General features: G+C 35.8%; 2 protein-coding genes across 3 annotated transcripts in view; both read left to right on the plus strand.

Moving 5' to 3' along the window:
- LOC131051530 (uncharacterized) overlaps positions 1–25,853 on the plus strand; it is a 105,055-nt gene that overhangs the window by 42,544 nt on the left and 36,658 nt on the right. The window lies entirely within an intron of this gene.
- LOC131051531 (uncharacterized) lies at positions 6,922–8,904 on the plus strand. The gene is made up of 2 exons (XM_057986105.2): positions 6,922–7,736; positions 8,730–8,904. The coding sequence occupies exons 1-2, from the start codon at positions 7,563–7,565 to the stop codon at positions 8,895–8,897; spliced, it is 342 nt and encodes a 113-aa protein (XP_057842088.1). The 5' UTR covers positions 6,922–7,562; the 3' UTR covers positions 8,898–8,904.

Here is a 25,853-nt window from a genome sequence, read left to right on the forward strand (position 1 = left end):
CTTTAGCAGACCAAAGGCGAGGTCGGATAGAGTTACATTAGCTCAAGTCAACCTTATTGGATGGTGGAGGTGGCATGGTAGGAATGCACCAGACCAAAGGGTACTTGCTGTTTGTCTTCTTTCATAGGTTGCCAATTCCTCTGTTGTAATGAGGAATTGATCCACATATAGCTTCGTCCAATCAGTCAAGAGGAACAACCTTACCTCTAGATGATTGGAGAAGTTAGTGGCTATTCACAGTGCATTGTGCCTACAAGATCGCCAAACTCCAGCCTTACATTGGGATGTCAATCCCAAAGATGCTATGCAAGTTGAGGAGACACCTTCGGATTGGGCTTCCATTGGTTGAGGCAACACCTCATATTGGCAGTGACTTAGGCTCGAACTCTGATTTTGATTTAGACTCTTAGACCTACCATGTGTTGATTATGTACAACCATATATTTTCTTAGTTTTATCTTGACATTATTATGGAAAGCTGATTATGGACTTCTGTGTTTATTGTTTACTGTTTATGTCATTTCATAGTTGAAACTTGGAGCCTTTGGGCATTTTTGCCACAATTCTTGTTATCTAATATAACATGTATGTACATTCACAATGAAAGCATTTGAATTTTGTTAATTTGTTTGTTGATTCTCATGTGAAATCTCAATTCAAGTCTAATGCTGTGTATCAAGCTTCTACAATGTCTACGACGAATGCTTTATCAATTCAAGTCTAATGCTTCTATTTTTTATAACGGCCATCCCCTAAAAAATGGCCCAAAAGTACCCTACTATCCCCGTCCTTGAAACTCGGTGGAGCATTGTCCTATATTACTACGCTAGTCCATGGAAATGCCAATCGTGGGCTTCAAGTAGCAAGTTTCAGATATAAAATTCCTTAGCCTTCAATACCTTATTCGCTTAACTCAACATTACAAATCTTCCATATAAATTATTTCTTGTGCAGTGAAACAAGGCTGTTGTTGTGATGGTGTAAAATTAGGGTTAGTGTCATGTTCCAGCATTAATCCTCCATTATTTTGTAATCAATAATTCATGCTAATGTATTGACAATTTGAATATATATATCATTTGTCTATTTGAAATTAACTGTAAATAAATATATAATTAATTATGTATCAGCATATACCCAGATTATTAATAATTTACTGTGTATTTATATATAGTAATTAATGAATCATATTGGTAAAGAATTAACAGCTAATAAATTAATTATTAATCAAAATAGTATGATTACGAATTAACTTAGTTAATCGAGTCTGTTCCACAAAGGAACGACTCCATAGTAAACACGACTCCAAAAAGGGAAGTCGTGACTTCTGGGAAAGTCACGACCCCCTTCCTGGCCATCGTGAATAATTAACAGTTAATAAATTAATTATTAATCAAAATAGTATGATTACGAATTAACTTAGTTAATCGAGTCTGTTCCACAAAGGAACGACTCCATAGTAAACACGACTCCAAAAAGTGAAGTCGTGACTTCTAGGAAAGTCGTGACCCCCTTCCTGGCCATCGTGTCTACCCTACGTGGATAAGTAGGAGCAAAGGGTCAGAACGAAAGGGGGGAAAAAAGAACACATGCTGTGAGAGAAGTCATATCGGACAATCTGAATCTATTCACGCCACGCACAAGTAAGACAATTTTCTCAAACCAACGTATGTTCACATAAGACCACTTGCAGATATTAATATTCTATAACAGGAATATCGTCTTTTGCCAAAAGAGTACTGGGTAGATACTTTGAAGTTTATATCAGAAATTAGTATGGTTCTGAAAAATATTTATATGATCTATTTATAATAGATTTAATTCTGCTTGAATATATACACACTGTTAATTATGCTGCACTGAAAATATTTATATAATCTGATTACATATACATTGTTTAACTATACTGTGTGTAACTAAATTGCGAGGGGTTATACATTGTTTAACTATCTTATGATAAATAATGTATATCATGAATATTTATATTGAATTGACCTCATCCCCCAAAGGCAGTGGAACCACAAGCACAATGGAAGAAGGGAACATGTGTCTTTTGAGTCAACATAGAAGAGACCAAAAGAGATCTCAACACTTCGCATCGTCCCCAAGTAGACAACACAAGGGACAACAAATAGAAGAATTGAGATACAAATAGAAGAACTTCACAATAGATTCAACCTCTTTATTACCTTGCACCAATGGAGTAACAAGGATCATCTGAAGAGAACCTAACATAACACAAAAACACATCACAGGGAAACACATTACAAACAAGCAAATAGACAAGAGGGAATCTATGGAACAAGTGAAGCTAATCAAGCAAATAATCCGCCTCCCGATCTTGCTGAACATTATTTTGGGAAGGTGGACAAGATGCAAGAGGAGCAACTTCAAGCACGGTAGATGGAGCTATTGCAAGTTCCAAACAAGGACCATGCTCTAATGATGAGTCACTTTGTTTGTCACTAGGAGCTAGGGTTAATGCTTTTGAAAATGTGAAGAGAGATCATGATTAACATTAACAAGATTAATCATGAACAACATCATCATCCATTTCATCATCAAGATTAATAAAAATAGGATCTCTAACATGAAAAGAGCATGAACCATCATTTTTCTTAAGCATTTTTAATCTTGGTGATTTAAGTTGAACTTCCTCCCTAGGGTTAGGCAAAGGCTGGACAAATGGGACCAAGTCAACATTTGGTGTCTTTGGGGAGGAAATGGTTTGGGAAGTTAGTTCATGAGCCTTAGCACGATGTCTTTGTCAATGTTCTCTCACACAACGATTCCTTTTAGTTTTAGCTGAGGGTTGTGAAGGTTGAGGATCAATGGACACAAGCTTCTTTTCTTCTTTGAAGGAGGAGGAACAAGAGAAGCCACATTAGGTTGAGACATAGAAGATGCCAAGCGCTTTCCTTTGTAAGACGTTTGAGGCGGGATTGCGGCATATATAGGAGGAATAGAAGGTGTGGGAAGGATACTAGGCCCATTGATGCAGGAGCGTCGAGTTAATTTTGTTTTTAAGGCATGCTGGTTTTGTTGGCTGATTTTAGTTTGGCAAACATAGTTTGTATCACCACAAGAGTATGAAGTTTTATGATTTGGTTACCTTCGACAAGAGCATATGAACAGTTAAGAATTAATGAGTGGTTTAAAGAATTAGTTATGCACAGTTTGGAAACGGTTAGGTGCGATCAAGCAGTTGGGGAGAAACTGAACCAAAATCGGTAAACAGAGGTAGAAGGATGGATGATTGGGAGAGGCAAGCAAGGCCGAACAATTGTTTTTGATTTGGACGGGAAGGGAAGTTCCGACTCAAATGTAGAGAGAGAGCCCTATCAGTTTGCGGAGATGACATAATTGTTATAGAATGATTGCAAGTTGAAAGGAAAGAGACCCGATAGACCGATCAGAAGGAAGGTCGATGCAACAAAAGAGGCATAATAGCGAGGATAGGTTAAGGGGGAGTTTAATGTTGTGAGACTTGGGCATTGTACAGTTGCAATGATTGAGAAAATGAGGAGTATGTGTATGGAATGTAGAGGAATAATAATCATGTAGAACATCAATGTGTGTGTGGGGAATCGCTACATAATCATATAATGTTGTGAGACTTGGGCATTGTACAGTTGCAATGATTGAGAAAATGAGGAGTATGTGTATGGAATGTAGAGGAATAATAATCATGTAGAACATCAATGTGTGTGTGGGGAATCGCTACATAATCATATTGTAAACTGTCTTTCAAAATTGATAGAGGTGTTCGTTGTGACATTGTTAATTTGCTATATTTTTTGAGGTTCCCTCACCTTTTGACAAGTGGTTTGGTTAAGAAGAATAAGTTGTCATAGTTCTTGTCTCCTATATGTCTGTTATAGAATTCGGTTAATCACTATTCTATTCCTGTTATAGTTTTGACAGGAAACCTGTAGAAACTGGCTATTTTCCTGAACTTCCTATCATTATTGCCCTGTTAGTTGTTTGTAAGTTCCTGGAAGTTTTTTATTGTTTGGTGATCACCTAGGTGTCTCCATCATCCATCATGAGGATGAATAGGTCTAGGATCTCTAGGCTTACTCAAAGATAAGATCATCTCATTTTTCCATTTTTGATAAGATAGAAAAAGAGCATCACTTCGAGGCTTGAGAGGCTCAAGTTGTTTAGGCCAAAAGTAATCAAGCGTGAAATTACCACGCTTCGCTGTGGGTTGGTCCATGATATGATTAAATGTTATGATAGTGCCATTATGAGGGAATTTCAAACATTTATGAACAGTAGAAGGGATTGCTTTCATGGAAGAGAGCCAAGGATGTCCCAACTTCACATGAAATTGATCCAATGTAGGAATGATAGCAAAAGTCACATCCAAGCACTTAGTACCAACCTCAACGGGGAGTGTAATAGAGCCAATAGTAGGGCAAGAGAAAACACCATAGTAGGGCAAGACCATAACATCAGATTTATCATATGTTACTTGATGCAATTGTAAAATGTAAAGATATTCTTCAGCGATCACATTCACCATACACATTGGATCAATGAGCACTCCTTGTGAGATTTTGTCTTTGATGTTCACAGTGATATATGGTGGGCCGTCAGGTGCAACAATCGTCTCACTAGGATCAAAAGTAATGGATGGATATTTAGGAGGTGTAGGTTTGTCAACAAGATTCACAACATTATTAGACTCAACTCCTAAGTCATCAGGAGAGAAGGCAAGAGACTCAAACTCAACATTTTTAGAGTGGGAAGGCAAAGGATTGGTGAAGATTTAGATATTTTGATTTGGAGCTACGGATTTGTTTCCTTTGTCATTCACACCAGCCATGGATGTGGTATTATTATCGATTTAGTCTTGAATCTTACTCCTTAAAGCATAACACTTCTCAATATCTGATCGGATTGACGGTGATATTGGCAAAATGCTTTGGGATCATGATAAGATTGCAAAGGTTTTGAGGTATCAATTGGCTTGATAGGAGGAAGTACTGCAAAGACTCATAAAGAGTAGTGAATTCTTTTCTAAAGTATTGGGATAAAGGGGACACTCTTGATGTCGTGGCTGCCACTTGAGTATTGATGTTGTCGTTTATCTTTATGTATCCTTTGTTCGGTTTAAACTTCACAAAAGATTGTTGAGCACTCTCATTCTTATCAACCGGAGGCATTCAAGGAGAGATTCAAATTGACTCACTTGAAGTTGATAATTATGAAGTACTGCACACAATTGCGTAAAGAAAGTAAACTCATAAAATATAAGCTTATCCTTAACGATTTTTTGTAAATTAGCAACAATTTTTTTTTGAGCTTCTTGATCAGGCATAGGATAAGCAATTTGAGAATACAAATGATTATATCTACCAATAAAATCAGTCACTCTCTTTAACTCCTTGCTTACAATGAATCAAATTAGTCAAAGTAATTTTAGAACCAATATTATTGTGAAATTGTTGAATGAAAGCATTAGCTAATTGTTGAAATGATGTAATAGAATAAAGAAACAAAGAACAATACCATTGCAAAGCTTTATCTCTAAAGGTTCAAATAAACAATTTAGCCATAAGTCTTTGGTCATGAGTATGAGTCAAGGGGTTTTCTTTTCCATTGTACAATTCCAATTGAGGGACTTCCATATGAAAAATAATTGAATGATTATATTTACGAATATACAACGTATATGTAGAGGTTTACAAGACGATGTTCTAAAAAAAGAACAAACCGTTTAAGTGAAACTAAAAAGCTAAAAAGCTAACTTTGTCTTCTAATAAAAGAAGCAGTAGTTGAACTTAATTAAACAAACTAAAAGAATTATATGATGAACTGAATGACCATTAATAGAACAACTAAAGGTAACTGACTAAAGAATTAATTATTCTAATACCCTCCCTTAATGGTCATTGTATCGACTAACTACTCTACAAAAGACACTTCAAGTCTTGTGATCACAAACACAAGAACACTTTGTTGTTGTGGAGACCCTCCTAGGATTTGCAAAGTGTTAATGACCAAGAATAGCTAATTCAATCCGACTGATGTAACCCTCACATGCGAATTAGAGAACTGTCACAAGTAAATTACAAAAGCGAAAAAACCCAAGACCACGATTTTGAGGAAAAATCGACAAACCCTCCAAAGAGAAACAACGATGATTTTAGCGAAAATCACAGAAACTTTTGCAAAAGAGTAACTAAGCACTGTTTGCTCCAACAACTCCAAAACAGACTGCAAGTTACCATGGTTGCAGATGTTCGCCCCAACAACTCTAGGTGTGACCCAAAACCGACTGTAACAAAGCACGATTTTTGTGTAAAAAACCGTCAATCCCTGAAACAGGAACCCTCCAAAAGAGAATTCATGATTTTTGAGGACAAAATCGACAAACCCATAAATCTGAGGTTACAAATCATCATTTTTGTAGAAAAAATGGTAAAAACCAGATAATCAAAATCCCATGTGAGCTTCGTGAATTACAGATGATTTTTGAGGAAAAAATTGTGAAAACCCACAAACAATTTTTCAATTTTTTAGAAAAAAATCTTGAAAACCCAACAAACAATTATTTAGAAAAAAAATTATGAAAACCCTCCCATGATTTTAAGGTTTAAAAATACAGAAAACCCAAAAAAATAATTGTGAAAAAAATTAGTAAAACCTATAAATAATTTTTTTTTTTACGGAAAAATCATAAAAACCCTGGAAAACAATTTTTTTTAACGACAAAATTATGAAAACTAACAAATAATTTTTTTGGAGAAAATTATGAAACCCGAAAATAATGTTTTTAAGGAATTTTTTAAAATAAAAGCCTAAAAATATCTGTTGAAAACCCTAGATCGAGGCAAATATAATTTCTTGTTGCTCACAAAAATAACCAAGAAAAACAAAATGTGGGTCACCGAAAATTTTCTCAGGTCACAAAAACACAAATCGCGGCAATAGACGCAGACAGGAAACAGTCACCCACGATTTTAAACACATCCCCAAAGAGCAAAATTGTGGCGAGGAAAGGAGGAAACATTGGCCAAAAATAGACTTCCCGTCGCGGAGTGAGTTGTGTTGGCTGCAGCCAAATTCCTCGCGACACAAACATGTGTACAAAACTAAATGTGTCGTCAGAAATAGCGTGCGCAGAGCAAAAGTCGCGAGAATAAAAACTACACGATGGAGAAAACAAAGCCTGCGCGGTTTGTGGAAGACTGTCATGTTTCGTCCCTAATATCTCTATATTGTATTCAAATTAGTTATGTGGTATGAATCAACCCACCGTTTATTCTTGTGCAACAAATAAAATGATAATATTTTATGTTTATTATTGATAAAATGGTTAATCTTTATGCAACGAATAAAGTAATAATAATTCATTATGTCAATCATTGGTGAAACGATTAATCTTAATTTTCTAACTTAACAAATAGCTAGCGGTATATGGCCAAAGGATATGACTTATTGATATGCGGTTGAGGAGAGTTGCCCTTTATTGTGGACACGTCTCTTCACAGCAAAGAGACAACACTTGATGGGTTTAAGAAGGGCCAAGGAGATGCACGAGAAGAGGAGAGATGCCCTTTATTGTGGACACATCTCTTCACAGCAAAGAGACAACACTTGATGGGTTTAAGAAGGGCCAAGGAGATGCACGAGAAGAGGGAGAGGAAGAACAACAAGGAGAAACTGCAAAAGGTCAGAGTACACGATCTACAAGAGGAGTAATATTCCAGCCCATTATTTTCACGGTAATATCTTCTTGGACTTCTATCAGAATTCGTACCTGTAGATTAATATGTTCTTTTCATAGCCACAACATTATGTTTATAAGAAATAGATATTATTAACTCTAGTAATTGATATTTATAACGTTAATAGATTACTCCACTTAATGCACAATTTAACGATTTTGCTCATAACAGAAATAGGACATATAATACAAAGATCTAAAAAGAATCATGAATGATCAAATTAGATTGCTGAAATATACAGTACGCAAATCAGAATTATAGTTATAAATGATGATCTTAATAACATCACAAGTAACCAAGGAAATGAATTAAATAGTTACTGTTATGCAATCTGATAGAAATATAGTAGAGTAGATAAATACTATCTCAGCGATATATAATAATAACATGTTAAAATGAATACAAAGTATACACATTTAATATGAAAATCTACATAATTAATCATGGACGGAAAATTAGAGAATATGCTGATAAGAATTTAAAGAACTATAATCAGAATAACAGCACATACCTGTGAGAGGGGGAATAGAGGTGTAATGGAGAGGTTACGGGAGACTTGTAAGTTGGCTGTTCTAGAACGACCCCAGTGGCGACTAGGACCTTGAGAGCCCTTACCTTGAGGAGTCTAGCAACCTGGTTACAGCCTCATCCCAAACTCACTAGACCTAAGCAAGCTATGAAGAAGGTTGATATATGAGGAGAACCATAGAGTCACCAAGTGGAGCAAGAATGTTGAAGGAAACAACCTCTTGGGCTTGGATAGTGAGATTCTATAGCAGTCCTTATAGTATCCTCCTTCCCTACTTCATGTTTACATAAATTGGAATTCATATCATAATGTAAAACCTCCATGCTTATTCATCAAAGGAATTTATCTATTTGTATATGGTTTTATTATATGTGTAGGAATCTATATTTAATCTTATGTATCTAAGATGATAAAGTATAATCTCTAACCCCAACTTTACAATTTTCTGATTCATAGGACAGAATTTAGAAGGGGACATTACAAAGATCCAGACACAGAGACACCAAAAATGTGAATATGCGGCGCCACTAGAAACAAAACACATGGGCCTAGAAATAGGTCGTGGACGAAGCAGGTGCAGGAAGGTGCACGGAAAAATTGTGCAGAGCAGTAACAAAAAACACAAGTAGAATAAATCGCAACCTACAAAAAAAATCCCGTGATTTTTACACTTGCAAAACCCACAAAAAAATATTCACCTAGAAACCCTTGAAATTCATCCACAAAAACCCTTCGAAAATCTTCACCAGATTTTGTTCTTTTTAAAAAAAAATAAAAAAAATTTCTGGAAATAAATTCCAAGTAGGGAGTCTCGAATTTTTATTAAAATTCGCCAAATCCTAAAAAATCCCATCAACCCGCTCTAATACCATGAAAAATAATTGAATGATTATATTTACGAATATACAATGTATATATAGAGGTTTACAAGACGACATTCTAAAAAAAGAACAAACTATTTAAGTGAAACTAAAAAGCTAAAAAGTGAAATAGCTAAAAAGCGAAATAACTAAAAAGCTAACTTTGTCTTCTAATAAAAGAAGCAGTAATAAAAGAATTAAAGACGAACTAAATGACCATTAATAGGATAACTAAAGGTAATTGACTAAAGAATTAATTATTTTAATACCATATGCTTAGGAGGGACAATGTAGACAATGCCATCGGATAATGGGCTAGCTACATCATATGTGGGCACATTAAACTTGGATTGGGTAACGGAAGCCAATTGTTGTTGTAGGGATGTAACAATTTGTGCAAGGTTATTAATGGTTGCTTCAGTGGATGGATTGAAATTGGACATATTGGATTGTGATGGAGGAGTAATGTTGTTGTATGTAGGTGGAGGTTGAAAATAAGGAGGTGGAACACTATGATATTTGGGTATAGGAGATGATTGGGATACAAATGGAAAACTCACGGAAGAAGGGATATAAGAATATTGATTAACGGGATTGCACCCATGACTAACATGTGTAGGATTAACATTTTGTGTGGAAGTAGTCATGATAGAAGATGTAAATGTAGGGACAATAGGCAAGGATGCAGGCATAGGAATGGAATGATTGGCTTGACTAGTGGGTTGAGAATAACCAAGGACTTTGACACAACTTTTGATAGGCATGATATTAGCATCAACAATATAAGCAAGGCCATGCAACAAATCAACGCCAATTTTATCACTTTGCACCATTTTTTTTAACCCTTCAATCAATGGGATTGCCTCACTTTTCGGGTGTTGTTGACTCATCCATTGTTGAAGATTTTCAAATTCATTGTCAATCTTCTCCAATTGGCCAATGGTAACCCTAGTTAGTGATTTATCCCCATCATGAGAATTATGAAGAGAATGGGGATAAATGACATCATTTATTGGGTTGGAGAATGCACCAACATTCTCATGAAATAAGTTGTCCAAAGTAGGCTCCATATCCTTGGGAAGCCTTAATTCTACAACTTCTTCTCACGGGAATATTGTAAGTAGGACTAATGGTAACAAAACTCATGCACAAAGGAGGGAAATTTGAATGCACAAATTGAAAATTGCGATTGAACAATGCAAATTTGTGTAAAAGTGATTGATTAACCAAATTAGTCAAGCAACTTGATTTGTGAATTTGAAAGATAAATGCCTCTAAATCATAGCATAACATGTCGTAAAGATCAGATTTGAAAATAAACTTGAAAAATTATGCAACCCACAAGTGAATTTTAAAATTATAAATTAGGGTTTTGTGAATTTAACCTCTAAATTTATGTAATTCAATTGAAAATGAGATCTATGAGTGCAAATTTGAATTTTAATATGCATAACAATCAGATCTAAGACAATGAATTAAAATTATGCAACCTCTAAATTTATGTAATTGAATTGAAAATGAATCTTATGAATGCAAATTTGAATTATAAAATGCATAAACAATCAGATTTGAGATCACAAATCAGATGTCGTATGGAGACACCAACTTGGATCTAAGTAGAAGAAGATGATTCGGATCTACTCCCAGAAATTTGGCTTGATTTTTCAAGACCAGTTAGTATCAATTTGCCATGGTCCTCTGAATTTCTCGTGGTTGAAAGCTGAACCTGTTCGTCTCTACAAATCCTGTCGATCCTCCTAAGTGTAGCTCTATACTTGTTCCTTTACACAGTGAAAAGGGGATAATTATTGGGAATAGGGGTTTGCCTTAGGGCAAACCCTGGTTTTGGAATTAACCATGAAATTGAATTGAAAACGTAAATGAAGTACTATAGTAAAATACTTTTCTTTTGAGGGAAAGGTTGAGAATGAATGAAACACTAATGATATACCTTTAATGAAGTTTTGTTTGTCTCCACCAAGGAATTAGGGTTTTATGTAGGTTGTCTTCATAAAACATAGAGCATGAATGTCATCTTCAATGCTTGAATCTTGACTTCACTTTTGCTCCAATGCTTGATAGAAGACTGTTTGCTTGCTCACTTGAATTTGCTTGAGTGTAGATCTTGATTTCGAATTCGTTAAGTTATAAAATGAGAGGGGTAGACCTCTTTTTATACTTGCTTGTCAAAAATCAAATTAAATTTCTGACCTAAGCCAACACGGGATCTAATTTCTTGCTCTCATTAGGTGACCGTTAAGAGGGGCCAATTTGGGGCTTGGTTAGGAGGCCCAAGGCGTATATGCCTTGGTCCTAATCTAGGACAGGGGCGTGGTACGTCCTGGTCCCGATTTGGGACCAGGGTGCAAATTAGGACTCCAATTAGGGGGTCAAGCTGGAAATGTGGTGAGAATGTGATGTAAATGGGTGGTGTGAGTAGAATCATTGCTGCAATCAGGCCTTGGAGGACAAAATGCCAAAGTGAGGCCTAAGTGAGGACAAAATTGTAGGCGAGTACAATTTAGGACGCTACAATTGTGAATGAAGATAAGGGTGGAGCTTGTCGCTATTTCATTGCTTTAATAGAATTGACCAACTCTTAATATTTTCCATGTTGACAAAATTAGTGCCAAATGTTACATTCACCATGGGAATCAACAAAATATTTGAAATGTTATTTTATTATGAACACATCTTCAAGGAATCTCACACCCTCATAATAAAAATCGATTGTCTAAATGAGTGGCTATGCACAACTGATTCTACTCATGCCAACAATATTGCCTCAATAATATAATTGCCCAACAATAAAATCACTACAGTAATCTTTAATTTATTTCACCAAATCCTTAATTTTCCCCTTCAAATCTTTAATTTTGAAAATAACCCTAAAATTTGTCTTTTAAATAAAGACTTCACAAATTTTAGATAAAACTATTGAACAAATCAAATGAAGCTCAGGTGAATTCTGACCTAAATCCACCAAGGACAGTATTTGGTTTTCATCCAATCCATCGAAAAATCCAAAGGGTTTTTGTCCTCGAATTTAGGGGACTTGTAAAACAAGTTCTCCAAAATCCCTTGATAAAAAATTTCCAAAAAGATTTTAATAATTTTCGTTCACAACCTTTTATTCATCACCACCTTTTGATTTTTAATATATTTTGCTTTTTCCAAAGTGACTTATTTAATAATTACCAATGCATTTAATAAAAGTCACTTTAATAAATAGACCAATTAGGAAAGATCTTAATAATTTTCGTTCACAACCTTTTATTCATTACCACTTTTTGATTTTTAATATATTTTGCTTTTTCCAAAGTGACTTATTTAATAATTACCAATGCATTTAATAAAAGTCACTTTAATAAATAGGCCAATTAATTAAATATAAATGTCCAAAATGTGACTTAGTATGATTTAATATTTAATTAATTCAATTATTTCTCTGTTTTTTTTCTACCTTAGTTTATAGGAATAAAATAAGCTAGTGGACTCCACTGCGCAACCACTTGTAAAACGAGGACATGCACATCATGGTGGTGAAAATGGTGAACACAAAAATGTTTTCTTGTTCAATCTCTTGCCTTCGTTTTTCCATATTTTTTATTTTGAAGTTGCTTGTGATTGTTTGCATGAGGACAGCATATACAGCTGTACATGATAAGATTGTTGAAATAAATGGTAGTACAGTTGATGATGTTCATATGAAGACTTAGCACTTGAAGATTGTGAAGATGGTGATCACATGAGAGCATATGAGAGTCTATTTGTTTGGTGTCCAACATGTAGTTTTCTTCATGCCAATTGCACTTCAATTGGGTCATTAAATAATGCTAGTATGGTAATTGTGGAGGGAGAAATGTGCCACAAGTCCAATTGTAGCAACACATTTAACACCCCAAGCTGCCAAAGTGAATCTACAATAGTGAGACAATTTGAAGATTGTTGTTCTTCACATGAGGAGGCTTATGGCTCTCTTTTTTATGTTGATGTTTGTAATGAAACAAAATCCAAATATGGAGATTACTTATTTGAGGGTGTGTTAACTGGTGGTTATTTGAGTCTGAAAAGAACAAAGTTGAGTATGAAGTCTTCCTTCATGATGAAGATGTGGCTTCTTAATTTACAGTGGTGGTGTACTTGAGTTTAAGTGTTTCACTTGGCCAACATACAGTATGTGATGACGTTTAGCAACAACAGACCAATGTTAGTAGGATAATGAGGCATATTTTTCATTACATTCTGACATGGAAGAATTCTTTTTGCTTCAATTCAAGTGAAGAGATCAATAGATATTTGTTTTGTTCCTTTTGGGGCTGATCTAGTTTTTCAATTTGTACTCTTGACTGCTACGGAAACAAAAGATGCAATATAGGGTTGTGTGGTGGCCTATTTTTTATGGTTGTCATGCATTGGCAAAGCTAATAATTCCTCGTGAGGCACTCATGTTGCAACTGGCTGATGGATGTAGCTTCAGGTTGAGGGAGATCAATATCTTCAATAGGATGGTGTTTGACAGAGGCAAACAATTACAATGGTTTGCCTATGGCCACATGTGGTGTGCACTTGATAATTGGGTTTTCAAACTTTGTGTGAGCTAAATTTTTTCTTTGTTGAGGTGTACACTTAATGATTAAATTTCCTTTGGTGAGGTGCATGCCACAACCTCACCACTCCCATCCTACCCTTGCACCTATATGTTGTTTTTGAATCTTTGCATTTAACATTTGAGTTTCCTTTATGAGGTGCACTCTTGCCCATAGGCATGCACCTAATATACAAGTTTTTTTAGCAATGAATTTTTTTTTATTGAGGTACTTCTTTGCCCCTAGGTGTACATCTATACAGTGAACTTTGAATTTTCAAAATGAACTTGCCTCCTTTATGAGACGTGTTCCCCTAGATCAAATGCATGCTTGACAATTGATGATTTTTTGACAAAAAATACTTTTACATTGGTGTGTCCATAACAATGGGTTTTTGTAAACCAAAACTTTTTCCCTCTATGAGGTGCATCCTTAGTCTTAGTCCCAGACCTATACACTAGTTGAATTTCATTCATAATGTGCATTTTCCTTAGGTTGCACACACATGAAACTAGATTTTTTGACTATAAAATGTATTATGTGGCATATACCCTAGCTCGCGCTTGTAAATGCCTTTTGCTTTTACATGGGCACAATTAGGGCATGTATACCTAAGTTGTCATGTATTGAGTTGGCCTAGTGGTGGAGAACTTGTACTCTTGAAAGAGAGGTCACAAGTTCAAATCTTGTAGGAGGTAGGTTATGCACACCTCGTTTGTAGCACAATTAGGTGCTTTCTGCATGGAGTACGGGGTAGTCCCATAAGCCTTCTATAGGCCTAGAAGCAGATTGTCAGGTATTGTGGACTACCAAAGAATCCATTTCCATTTGATTTTTATAAACCAAAATTCTCTTTGATTAGGTGTGTGTTTAGACCCATGCACCTATGAATAGAAGCTATTAAATGCTTTATTTTCCTTCTTTGCGGTGCATCTTCCTTTCCGATATGCTCTTCTATGCTAGGTTGATCATCATATAAAGAAATGAATTCCCTTCTTAGGTGCATACCTTGAAATTTCTTCATGTGCCTATGAGCTATGTCCACTTTGTATAGGTGTGTCTATGATCCTAGATGCATGCCCTTGTAGTGCATGCTTGTCTTGAAGTGTGTGCATACATATTAAAAGTTCATCTTTTCTTATTAAGTCAGGTGCATGCCTAACTCATCTCACACACTTGTTGCTATAGTAGTCCATAGTTTTGTATAAGCACATCCAGAACCCCCCATGCATGCCTAACCATTAATGATAGTTTTTGACTAAAGTTTTTCCTTTGTACAGGTGTGTGCTTCATTCTAGGTGTGCAACTGTGAACTACATCCATGAAGTTTGAATCCTTCATTTAGGTGCTTCGTTGCATCTACATGTGTGTCTTTATATTGCACTTTAATATCTCATTTTTGACATCTTCCATCTTTCTTAAACTGGCATGCCTTTAGCTTCCAATACACACATGCAAATGGTGTTCTAAATTTTGAATTGAAAAACAATTTTTACATAGTTGATTGCATCCTTTATAAAACTTTATCTCATGAAAATTTATTCCTCCAATTCAAAACACTCAATTCCATGATCTTGCAAAGATTTGAAAAGGACAAAGCATGATACGACATACCAAACAAGATGAGTTTTCAAAGTCTTAGCTCTTAAGACCACTCAAGATTATGACTTTGACTTATGACTTTGACTTATAACTTGACAGAATACAAATTTTTTGTATGGTACAACATAATTAATGACTCTTCAAATAAAAACCTCAATTTTGAATATCTATGGGGAAGACTAGAATCCTTGATCTAACAAATGTCATACAAGGAAAGAAAGAACTAGATGTATCCCATTTATCATAGCTAGTTCACATATTCGATTTGCATAAGCAAATATGAATCTATCATTATGTGAAAATGAATACATCCATCATATCAATCAAGAGACAACTTCTATACTCCCCACCTAAGTATGAGAATGAAATCAATCACTAAGACAACCATCTCATTTCCTAGGTATGACATACTTCACTCCTCTATACACTACAATCATTTTACTTTGCTTATCTCCTTCCAGTGCATGACTATTCATGCATCTATATATAGCTCTATATGATCATGCCCTAATCTTACTTTATTATTGTTATGCCCCTAACCCTATAGTGTGTAATATGTTATGAGTATTGGCTTGTGGCTACCTTAACTCTTAAATAAATCATATTATCATTATTATAATCGTATATATGTATTGAGGTCATCCTAGGAGTTATATTTAAGTATCTAAGTTGGCCTAGGTGGTATTGAAGATATAAGTATGGTACATATAGGAGGTATACGTTAGTTATTATGATCATGATGAGTATTGAGATGTTATTGAAGACTATTGGAGGCATCCCCCTCAAAGTGGATTAGGAGTTTGCCCTCTCGAAGTGGCATATTATTATCAAGTGTTTTCAGCATATTTTTTATTATGTTCTTTTTGTGCAAGTTATTTTATTACAAGTGGTATTAGAGCATGATCTTGGCACCGCGAAAACAAGGCTTTTTTCATCAATTTTGGAGGTCATTTTGGAAATCACACATCTATCAAATTTGAGAACTTTTTGTCCTGATTTTTAAAGAACATACTGAAGTATATTCAGTCCAATTTGTAGAAGAATTGGAGCAGAATTAGGCAAGTTATTGCAAAATTAGCATTTCTGCCCAAAAGTTTTGTGAAGCACATATCTCTCAGATCTGAGCAAACTTACTCATAATTTTTAAAGGGTTTTTGAGGAGGTAGTTGAAGTGTTTAGAGTCCAAATTTCAAAGAAAATGGAGCAGAAATACATGACTTATTGCAAAATTATGGTTTCCAAAAACTTCACTCTCAAGGCTGCAAATTAGCTAATTTCTTGGAAATTTTTTTTTTTGCAAAGTAATATCTAGGATTTGTAGCAAAAGACGAAAAATAAAAAAGAACAAGAAGTAGAAGAACAAGGCAAATAAAAAGGTAGAAGTAAAAGAGCAAGAGCAAGCGCAAGAGCAAGAAAAAGAGCAAGAGCAAGAGAAAGAACAAGAACAAGAGAAAGAGCAAGAGAAAGAACAAAAGAAAGGGTAGGAACAAGAACAAAGAAAGAACAAGAAGAAGAAGAAACAAAAAAAAGTAGATGAAGAAGAAGAAAAAGGAAGAGTTAGCATTGAGGAAAATGCTTTTGTAAAGAGGGGGGCAATGTTATGCCCCTAACCCTATAGTGTGTATTATGTTATGAGTAGTCGTCTTGTGGCTACCTGTTGTGACGTTTTCACACATCGCCCCATTGCAAATGGGGACCCTTGCTTTTTTGCTTTTTAGGGTTTGTTTTTTTTGGTCTTTTAGGGTTTTGTTAGCTAGCCTTTGCATTTTGAGTGTCGCCCAGGTGATCACATGGATAAGCAAGTCCGGCTTGAGTGATGTCTTGATTCTGAAATTTGGCTAAGTCTGGAATGTCTTGAAATCTGGCTAAGTCTGGAATGTCCTGAAATTTGGGCTAAGTTTGAAAGTCTTGATCTTGAAATTTGGCTAAGTCTGGAATGTCCTGATCCTGAATTTGACTAAGTCTGGAAACTGAAAAACCTCAAAAAACTAGATTTTGCAATATAACTCCTGGAGGTCTGAAACCACTCTCAAACATCCTGAAAGTATATATGGAATATAACTTAAAGTCACTTATACTTAAATGTTATATTCCATTGAAATTGTCCTGATAGAGAGTTCGAAAAGTCAAATTTCGCTCCTGACCTTCACTGAGGTTCCAGAGCGAAAAGCGCTCCTGTCCCTCTCCAAGGGTCCAAGGCGAATCGCTCATGTCCCTCACCAAGGGTCCAGAGCGAAAAAGCCTAGTGGAGTCATTCCTGACCTTGTTTGGACAAATTGAGACATCAAAGGCATGATGGAGGACAAAATGAACGTGATAGAGCATCCAGACTTGATTAAGGACGATGAAATGATGGAGTATTTGTCTAGAAAGGTAAATTCGCTCCTGTCCCTCACCAAGGGACCAGAGCGATTTTATTCATATACACATTTTTAGACCTTGTTTGGACTCGAACTTTTATTCATGGCGTGTAAAGAGATGATATTTTCCTCACCGAAGGAAATTTGAAGTGAAAAGTAAAAAGATTTGGCCTGAGAGCAAAAATCGCTCCTGTCCCTCACTGAAGGACCGGAGCTTGAATTCCAATTTCTCATTATCCTTGCAAGATTTAAGTGGTTTCGCGATTTGAGGAGGTCAAGGGAAACATGATTTATCCATTGAATATAATTTGGAAGGCTAACAAAGGACGGATAAGCTTGGATTTGCAAAATAGCTCCTGTCCCTCACCAAGGGACCAGGGCGAAAATGCTTTAAAGTGCACTCATTTCAAAGATCGAATAAATTGAACTCGAAATTCTAAGTAAAAATGCCATCTTGGACGTCAAAAATGAGGTCTTGGACGTAAAAAACAAGAAGTGTGAGGTCTAGAATGAGATCGCTCCTGTCCCTCACCAAGGGACCAGAGCGATCTTGTTAATAGCCATTATTTTTCATGATTGGGCGCCAAATATCCTTCAAATTACATTAAATGCCAGATTCGATAAAACCTTGAAATATTTTTGGCATTTAATAAAAGCGCATGGTATTTAATAATTAATTTTGAGCCTAAAAAAATCGAATTTTTTAATTATAAAGGCATTTAAAATTAATTATTATTATTTTAAAAAATAAAATAAAATTGGAGCGCTTGGGGTATTATTTAATGTTTTTATCAAGTCGGCCTCTTCTTTTATTAATTTTTATTTATCTTTTGGCCTATTTTTCCAAGTCGGCCCATGGAAATAAAATGGTGAGCACTCTATATATTTGAGGCATGTTTTTCATTATTCAAATCATTCACTCATCATTTCAAGTGCGATTTGGAAGAGCAATTTGAAGGAGCGAATTTCTACCAGGAGTGGAGACTAAGAAGGGCGAAATTCATATTGAAGGCTATGGGAGAGGCGAATTTCTTGCTACATTTGAAGGCGAATTTCCAGATCTTGAAGAAGCTAGCTAATGGAGGTGCATTTTATCCAAGGGAGAGCTTTGGTCTACGCTTTGCCTAGCCAAAATTCATCTATTTTTTAGAGTTAATTCTCAAGAAGAGGTATGGCAAAATCATCTTGACACCCTTATTCAAGGTTTGATTTTTTAAGCATTTTTGGGAAAAATCTAAGTATTACATGGTTAATTAGGAAATGATAACTCAAGATTTATCATGAAGTTTCCTAATTAAAATCTTGAATATTCCTTTTAAAGTTTAATTTTTAGATTTCAAGATATATTACTAATTTTGAAATGTTGTGTAGGTATCAAGATGGCGACTCCAAGCTCGAAAGATCTACGAGTCGGAAGACTCTCCTCAAGGAAAATCAAGCCAGATCAAGGACGATCAAGCAAGGACAAGAACGACCTTCTTCGATCCAGCCTAGCATCGACAAGGACGATCTTCTTTGGACTAACGTCATCAAGGGCGACCTCTTCCAAATCCAGCATTCCAAGGCGAGGTACATCATCATCCTGCAAATCAAGGACACAAGAAGTCAGAACAAGGGTTCGTTGAAGAAGCAAATAGTTCTAGATGAATTAATTAAAGCTAGCTTCTCAACAACATCAAGTTGAATATTTACCAAGTTACAAGTGTCAGACGAGGTGGCATCCTAGTCATCACTTCTCCAGTCAGTGTGGTCCACCTCAACATGTCCAGATTCAATGTACCTAACCCATGGAAGGTGGCACAAACTCCGATGTACCTACCTCGCCTATCCATTGGTCGATTTTTCCAGAGAGGACATGTGTCCAAGCAATACAATTTTATATTTGGTCAAGCATTAAATGTTATGTAATGGTTGTAACAAACCCTAATTAGGGTTTTTATTATTGAATCCTGGCCATTGATCTCAAATTGATCTTAGCCATCGAATTGTATTGTGGGCACTATATAAGCCCTGGCATTTCATTTTGTAAAAGGAATTAGCAATAGTTAGAGAGTTGAAAATAGTTAGAATAGTTAGAGAATAGTTGGAAGCAATTAGAGTAGAGTAGAGAGAGAAGTCAAAGATTGTTGCCAAGATGTTGTTGTAAAAGACTTGTAACTTCATTGAAGAAATGGTGAAATTTATGGGTCGATTCGACAATTTGCATGGTCTTTATACTTCTCATATTTGATTTCGTGTTATTAGATGAGTGGAAGAAATGTGCTTGATTGATGGTGGAATTCGTATATCCATACTACTAGCAGTTTGTTGATTGCAAACTTGCCTTGCGTAGTCAACTGGAATCATTCAACTTAAGCCTAACTTCAATTGTCGCTTCTTCATTGATATGCATCAACCTGATGGTGTCTATGCCTGCAGTGATGATTTGAACATCATAAAGTTTCCCTTCGAAGATCGCACTAGCCTTGTGGAGATGGTCCTGCGATGTCAAAACAAGACCTAGTTAGAGTTTCATCAAAGATCAATCATTGCTCCTACATTCTTAATATTAGGATTAGATCCTCTCTTCGCCCTCATCTTTTTTCCTTTTTTCAAGTCAAAGTTAGTAAAATCCTGTGTCCAGCAATATTCAAAGCAAATCAGAAGTTCAATCATCAAATGTAAGTCCCCTTGTGATTCCAGCAAATCACATCATACCACAGAGAGCTTATCCACACGTAGAGACCCTACATACAAGAACCTTGGAGTCATCCTGATTGATCCTTTTTCGCGATATCTTCAGCAATCAGAGGCTTTATTCAAGAGAGGATAAGGTACCCTTAGGTATTTTATTCTGTGTTTGATAGTGTACAAAATACACATCAACACTACCTTGACTCTTATTATTATAATCATATATATGTATTTAGGTCATGCAAGGAGTTATATTTAAGTATCTAAGTTGGCCTAGGTGGTATCCAAGGCATAAGTATGGTATATACTATATACTATATATAGGAGGTATGGGTTAGTTATTATGAGCAGGATGAGTATTGAGATGTTATTGTAGACTATTGGAGGTATCCCCCTCAAAGTGGATTAGGAGGTTGCCCCCTCAAAGTGGCACATTATTATCAAGTATTTCTAGCATATTTCCTATTATATTCATCTTGTGCAACTTATTCACTTGAATTGTCCTTTATAACGTAACTTAGCTATTGCATTTTGTGGTATCGTTCTTCTCCAAGCACTCTTCTGTACACTTGGGTCACAAGGGCACCCTTTTCCCAAGGACTGCCTATATACTATTTCCAAACAAGATCAAAGCCCGATATAGGTTTGGCTAGCTCACAAAACTTCTTGAGGGACCATGCTCACTTAACTTGTGAGATTGTATTCCCAATCAGCTAGTTTAAAAGACGGTCATCCCACATGAATCCAACCACTATGTTTTATCAATCTATATGCCCAACTTTGTCTTTAATTACCTCTTGATATACTATTGCCACCCATATGAATGAAACAACCGTGTTTTATCAATTTATAGGCACCTCTTGATATACTTGTTGATGTGTTTTTATGCACCTCAAACTCAAAATAAAACACCAAGGTATCTTACCCTCTTGAACAAAATCTTCCCAAATGCTAAACTACGTGATCAAATGGAAGACTCCAAGGTTCCTAATGTCGGGTCTCAACATGTGGATAAGCTCAATGGTTTGATGTGATAATGCTGGAATCACAAGGGGACTTACGTTGCATACGGATGCTTGAATGTTTGAATGTTACTGGAACGTGGAAATTAACTTAACTTGAAAAAAGAGAAAAAGGATAAAGGGTTGAGGAAGACTAATATACTCCTAGGAATGGAGGATGTAGTGGATGACTTGGTGAGACTCTACTAGACTTCGCTTTGACATCAATGAACAACTCCACAAAGCTAGTGCAATCTTCTAAGGTAAATATATGGTGTTCAAATTACCACCAACAACATAGACACCATCAAGGCAATGCATATCAATGTGTGAATAGCAATGTAATGTCCCTACTATTTAGAGATCATTAACCTGCAGAACAGATTGCTAGAACATAACAAACATATAAATATATATATAAGTAATTTAAATTGCAATCTAACTTCAATGCTTATTTAACATAATCATAATTTTTATCTAATAAAAAGGATACGAATGCCAAACAAAGTATGTCCTTAGGCGGCCGTGAGGCTCGCCTTCTTGGAACCCCTTGGTTCCAAGATGTCCTTAGGCGGCCGTGAAGCTCGCCCTCTTGGAACCCCTTGGTTCCAAGGCCTCCAGGAAATCGAAGATGAGTTCGAATCCTGTCTTGGGTGTAAACTCTCACACCCAAGCCCTCCAAGGAAGACCCTTGTCTATTCCTTGCCTTGGGTGATGCCTTCATCATCCAAGTCCTCAAAGGGGATCGGCCCGACCTTGAGTCCTGTCTTGGGTATAACCTCTTATACCCAAGCCAGCTAAGGAGGACCCTTGCCTTACCTTGTCTTGGGTGATGCCTCCATCATCCAAGTCCTCAAGGGGAATTGACTAGATCCTTCTCTTCTTGATTGAGTTTTAGTCAACCAAGCCATACATTTGCATAATAGTTTCAGTTCATAAACTATCCCTTGTGTTAACATGAATTCTTAATGTATTCTTAATTAACATAGATATATAATATCTTCCCTCTTTTACATATGCATTACATCTCTTAACATACCTTTGTCTTCCTAATCTTTCTTAATATGCAAACTTATGTATACAACAATTAACAAATTATATCTTTTACCTATGTTTAGTGACTAGTGAATGCTACACATTAATTAATATGTATACATTCACTAGACTACGATTAATATCACATATTAATGAACATTACACATTACCAATATGTATGAACATTACACATTAATTAATGAACATTACATTTATTAATTTATATCCCTACTATTCATTGATACGTATACTCGTTAACGTATGTTAATACAAATTCATTAACATGCGGTTTATACTTATTCCTTAATATCTATAAACCATTCATTAATATGTTCATTTAAAGTATTCATTATCATAACATTACACATATACATTAATTACATTCATTAACCTTAACTTCTTTCATTACCTATCTATTATAATCAATATCTATATTTATAATCATTATGTTACTCCTTGTTTGATTGAATATATATATATATATATATATATATATATATATTCACTAGATTACAATTAACATCACCTATTAACGAACCTCACACATTACTCAGTAGCTAATATTAATGAGTTTCACACATTATTATGATAATGACATTACATATTAAATAATATACTTATATTATTTAATATAAATAAAACCTTGTATCACTTATATTATTTAATAACTAAACCTTGTATCTTACCTTACCTCCGTAGACCGCTCTCCCTTACCTTTTCTCCACCGTCCGCCCTCCTCCCCTTTTTTCCCTTATTTCCTTTCCTTTATATCTCTCAATTTTTGGGAGAGGTCACACCTCTTCATCATGTATGCCCTTTGGCAAGAGACACACCCTTTCACCATTATCACCCTTTGAAAGAGTGCAACTCTTCATTATTTCTACCATTTGAAAGGGACACAACCTTTCATAATCAAATCTGCACTTATTATTTAAATCAGATCTGCACTTCTCCTTACCCAATTATCCCCATACAAAATTCACCATAACTTCAATGAAAAACAATGTCTCTTGCAACATGATCTTGGCAACAATCTTTACCTTCTATCCTAATCTACTTCTACTCAAACTTCTAATTCGTAATTGCTTTAGCAACTATTCTTCTACTCTTCTAACATTCCTCTATTAACCCCTACAAATTAGAGCAAAGTGCCCTTTTATAGAAGTTCCATTTACAATGAACTGTTCAGATTGATTCACAATCAATGGCCAAGATCGAAAGATAGAAACCTTAATTAGGGTTTGTTTCAACCACCATTACATTGGCCAATGAGAGATGAGGATAGGTAAGATAAATAATATTTGGCGTAGTGCCACGTGTCACTTATTCGCTCCTTGAATGAATGCGGACTTGGAACCCTTTTGATGGGACAAATGGTGACTTGAATGCCATCTTAGCTTGGATTGTAGATCATCACAAGTGTGTGTAGTAGAGCAATATCTCTTGATATTCGAAAGTTCCAAGCTTGATGATGTGATGAAGATTGCATCATCCACAAGTGATCGGGTTGATCTTCTAGTCTTAGGTGATCTTTGTTCCATTGGATCTTTCACCTTGAACTCTTTCACCATCTTGATTCATACACGAAGTTGAGACCTTCCATGTTGCCATTGCGATGTTGTCCTTGCATTGTTTTCTTCGTTGAGGGATCCTACTGATTCCCTTTCCATCATTCTTTGGGTGTCTTGATATTTATGAATGTCCCAATGAAGTTTGATTTTGCAGTTCCTTGTCTTGGACTTGGATTCCTTGGTGGAGTTCTTGAATGTGAAACTTGTTTTCTCCATGATGTTAAGTCCTGTTGACGTGTATTTTGTACACAATCATACATAGAATAAAATACCCAAAGGCATCTTATCCTCTCTTGAATAAAGTCTCTAACTGCTGAAGATATCGCAAGAAGGATCAGTTAGGATGACTCCAATGTTCTTGTAAGTAGGGTCTCTACGTGTGGATAAGCACCAGCGGTCGTTGTGATTGCTGTGTCATCAAGGGGCCTTACGTTCCGAAGAATTTTCTAAACTAAACAAGCTCTCAAAAATATCAAAGGGCAGGGTTTGCAAGAGATCTAATCTAGTCTAACCCTAAGAATGACTCCATGTAGACGAGACTTGGCGAGATTCTACCAACTCCAATATTGCCATAAATTAACAACTCAATTGAAATTGATGCGATCTTCTAAGGTAACAAATGATTTTTCAATACATCAAGTATCAAGGACACTATCACGAAGGTACATATCTAAGATACAACAATGATTGAAGGTTTAAGCGATTCAAATATCTCCAGTCGACCACGCAAGGCGTTCCTACAATCAGCAAGAAGCTAGTGGTTTGGAAAGCGAATCATACCAAAGATCAAGTCCAACACTTTGTCCTTCGAATTAACACACTACTTTGATTGAGAATGATTCAAGAAAATGAACAACCATGAAGATAACCATGAAAATTGCAATAAAACACCATAACTTCAATATTTTATTGATCTCAAAGCCATCATGTACAACAATTGTTTGAAATTCCTCCCTCAAAGCTCAATCTTGCTACAAAACAACTTGCTTCTAATCTCTCTAATTTCTCCTTAATCTCTAATTTTTTTAGTTCTAGTTTTCTAGCTTCAAAATGAAAAGAAATGAGGGTATATATAGCATCCTCAATTACGATGAACGGTCCAGATCAAAAGAAGATCAATGGCCAAGATTATGACACCTAAACCCTAATTAGGGTTTTATTACAAAAGTTCCCCTTTTATTGCACAACATTAAATGCATAGCCAAATATTAAATTTGGCACAAAAATCTAGGAGACAGACCAATGACAATTAAGGTGCCATGTCATCTATAGCAACCTCTCATCTAGAATCTTATTCCCTTTCCAATGCTCCTTTTTAGCATATGTAATGAATCTAGATACGATTCCTTCGATCTCAGCAATGGGAATCTCGGGAAGATTCTTCATTCGTTCATCTAAGTGGATGACCTGATCAAATGCCTGGAGAAGAGCAGCGTCCCAACCAGGTTCAAGTTCCTTAGTCTTCTCAATCAAGAGCATGGTAGCAAACATCCGGTCCCGTTGCTCATCTGTGATAACATTAGCATCCTTGCAAAAGATGACTTTGACTTTATCCTCCAATTCCTGTAAATCCACATCTGTCTCAACTTTGATCCTCCTGCCAAGAATGGTACGTAGTACCTCAAATACTCTGTCCTGGATCGGGTGGATAACCTCCTCAACATGATTGCATCTAGTACTGATGTCCTCGAAGAGAACTTCCTTCATCTGGAGTAAGGTTGACCACTGAAGCAAACTATGAGGTCCTCCATCCATTATCTTTTCCTGTGCCAGGACCTTCCTTGATGTTTGTCTGATTACTTGCAAGACAGGAATGATAACATCTTTAGTATGAGCAAAAGCGGCTACCGTTATCATCAAGTTGTGGATAATCTCAAGAACCTGGATAGCCCTA

Source organism: Cryptomeria japonica, chromosome 3, assembly GCF_030272615.1.
Source record: "Cryptomeria japonica chromosome 3, Sugi_1.0, whole genome shotgun sequence".
NCBI classification, from domain to species: Eukaryota; Viridiplantae; Streptophyta; class Pinopsida; order Cupressales; family Cupressaceae; genus Cryptomeria; species Cryptomeria japonica.

Coding starts and splice junctions, on each gene's coding strand:
- LOC131051531 (XM_057986105.2), top strand. CDS start 7,563: ATGCCCTTTATTGTGGACACATCTCTTCACAGCAAAGAGACAACACTT. Junction 7,737..8,729: donor TCCAGCCCATTATTTTCACG/GTAATATCTTCT, acceptor TTCATAGGACAG/AATTTAGAAGGGGACATTAC.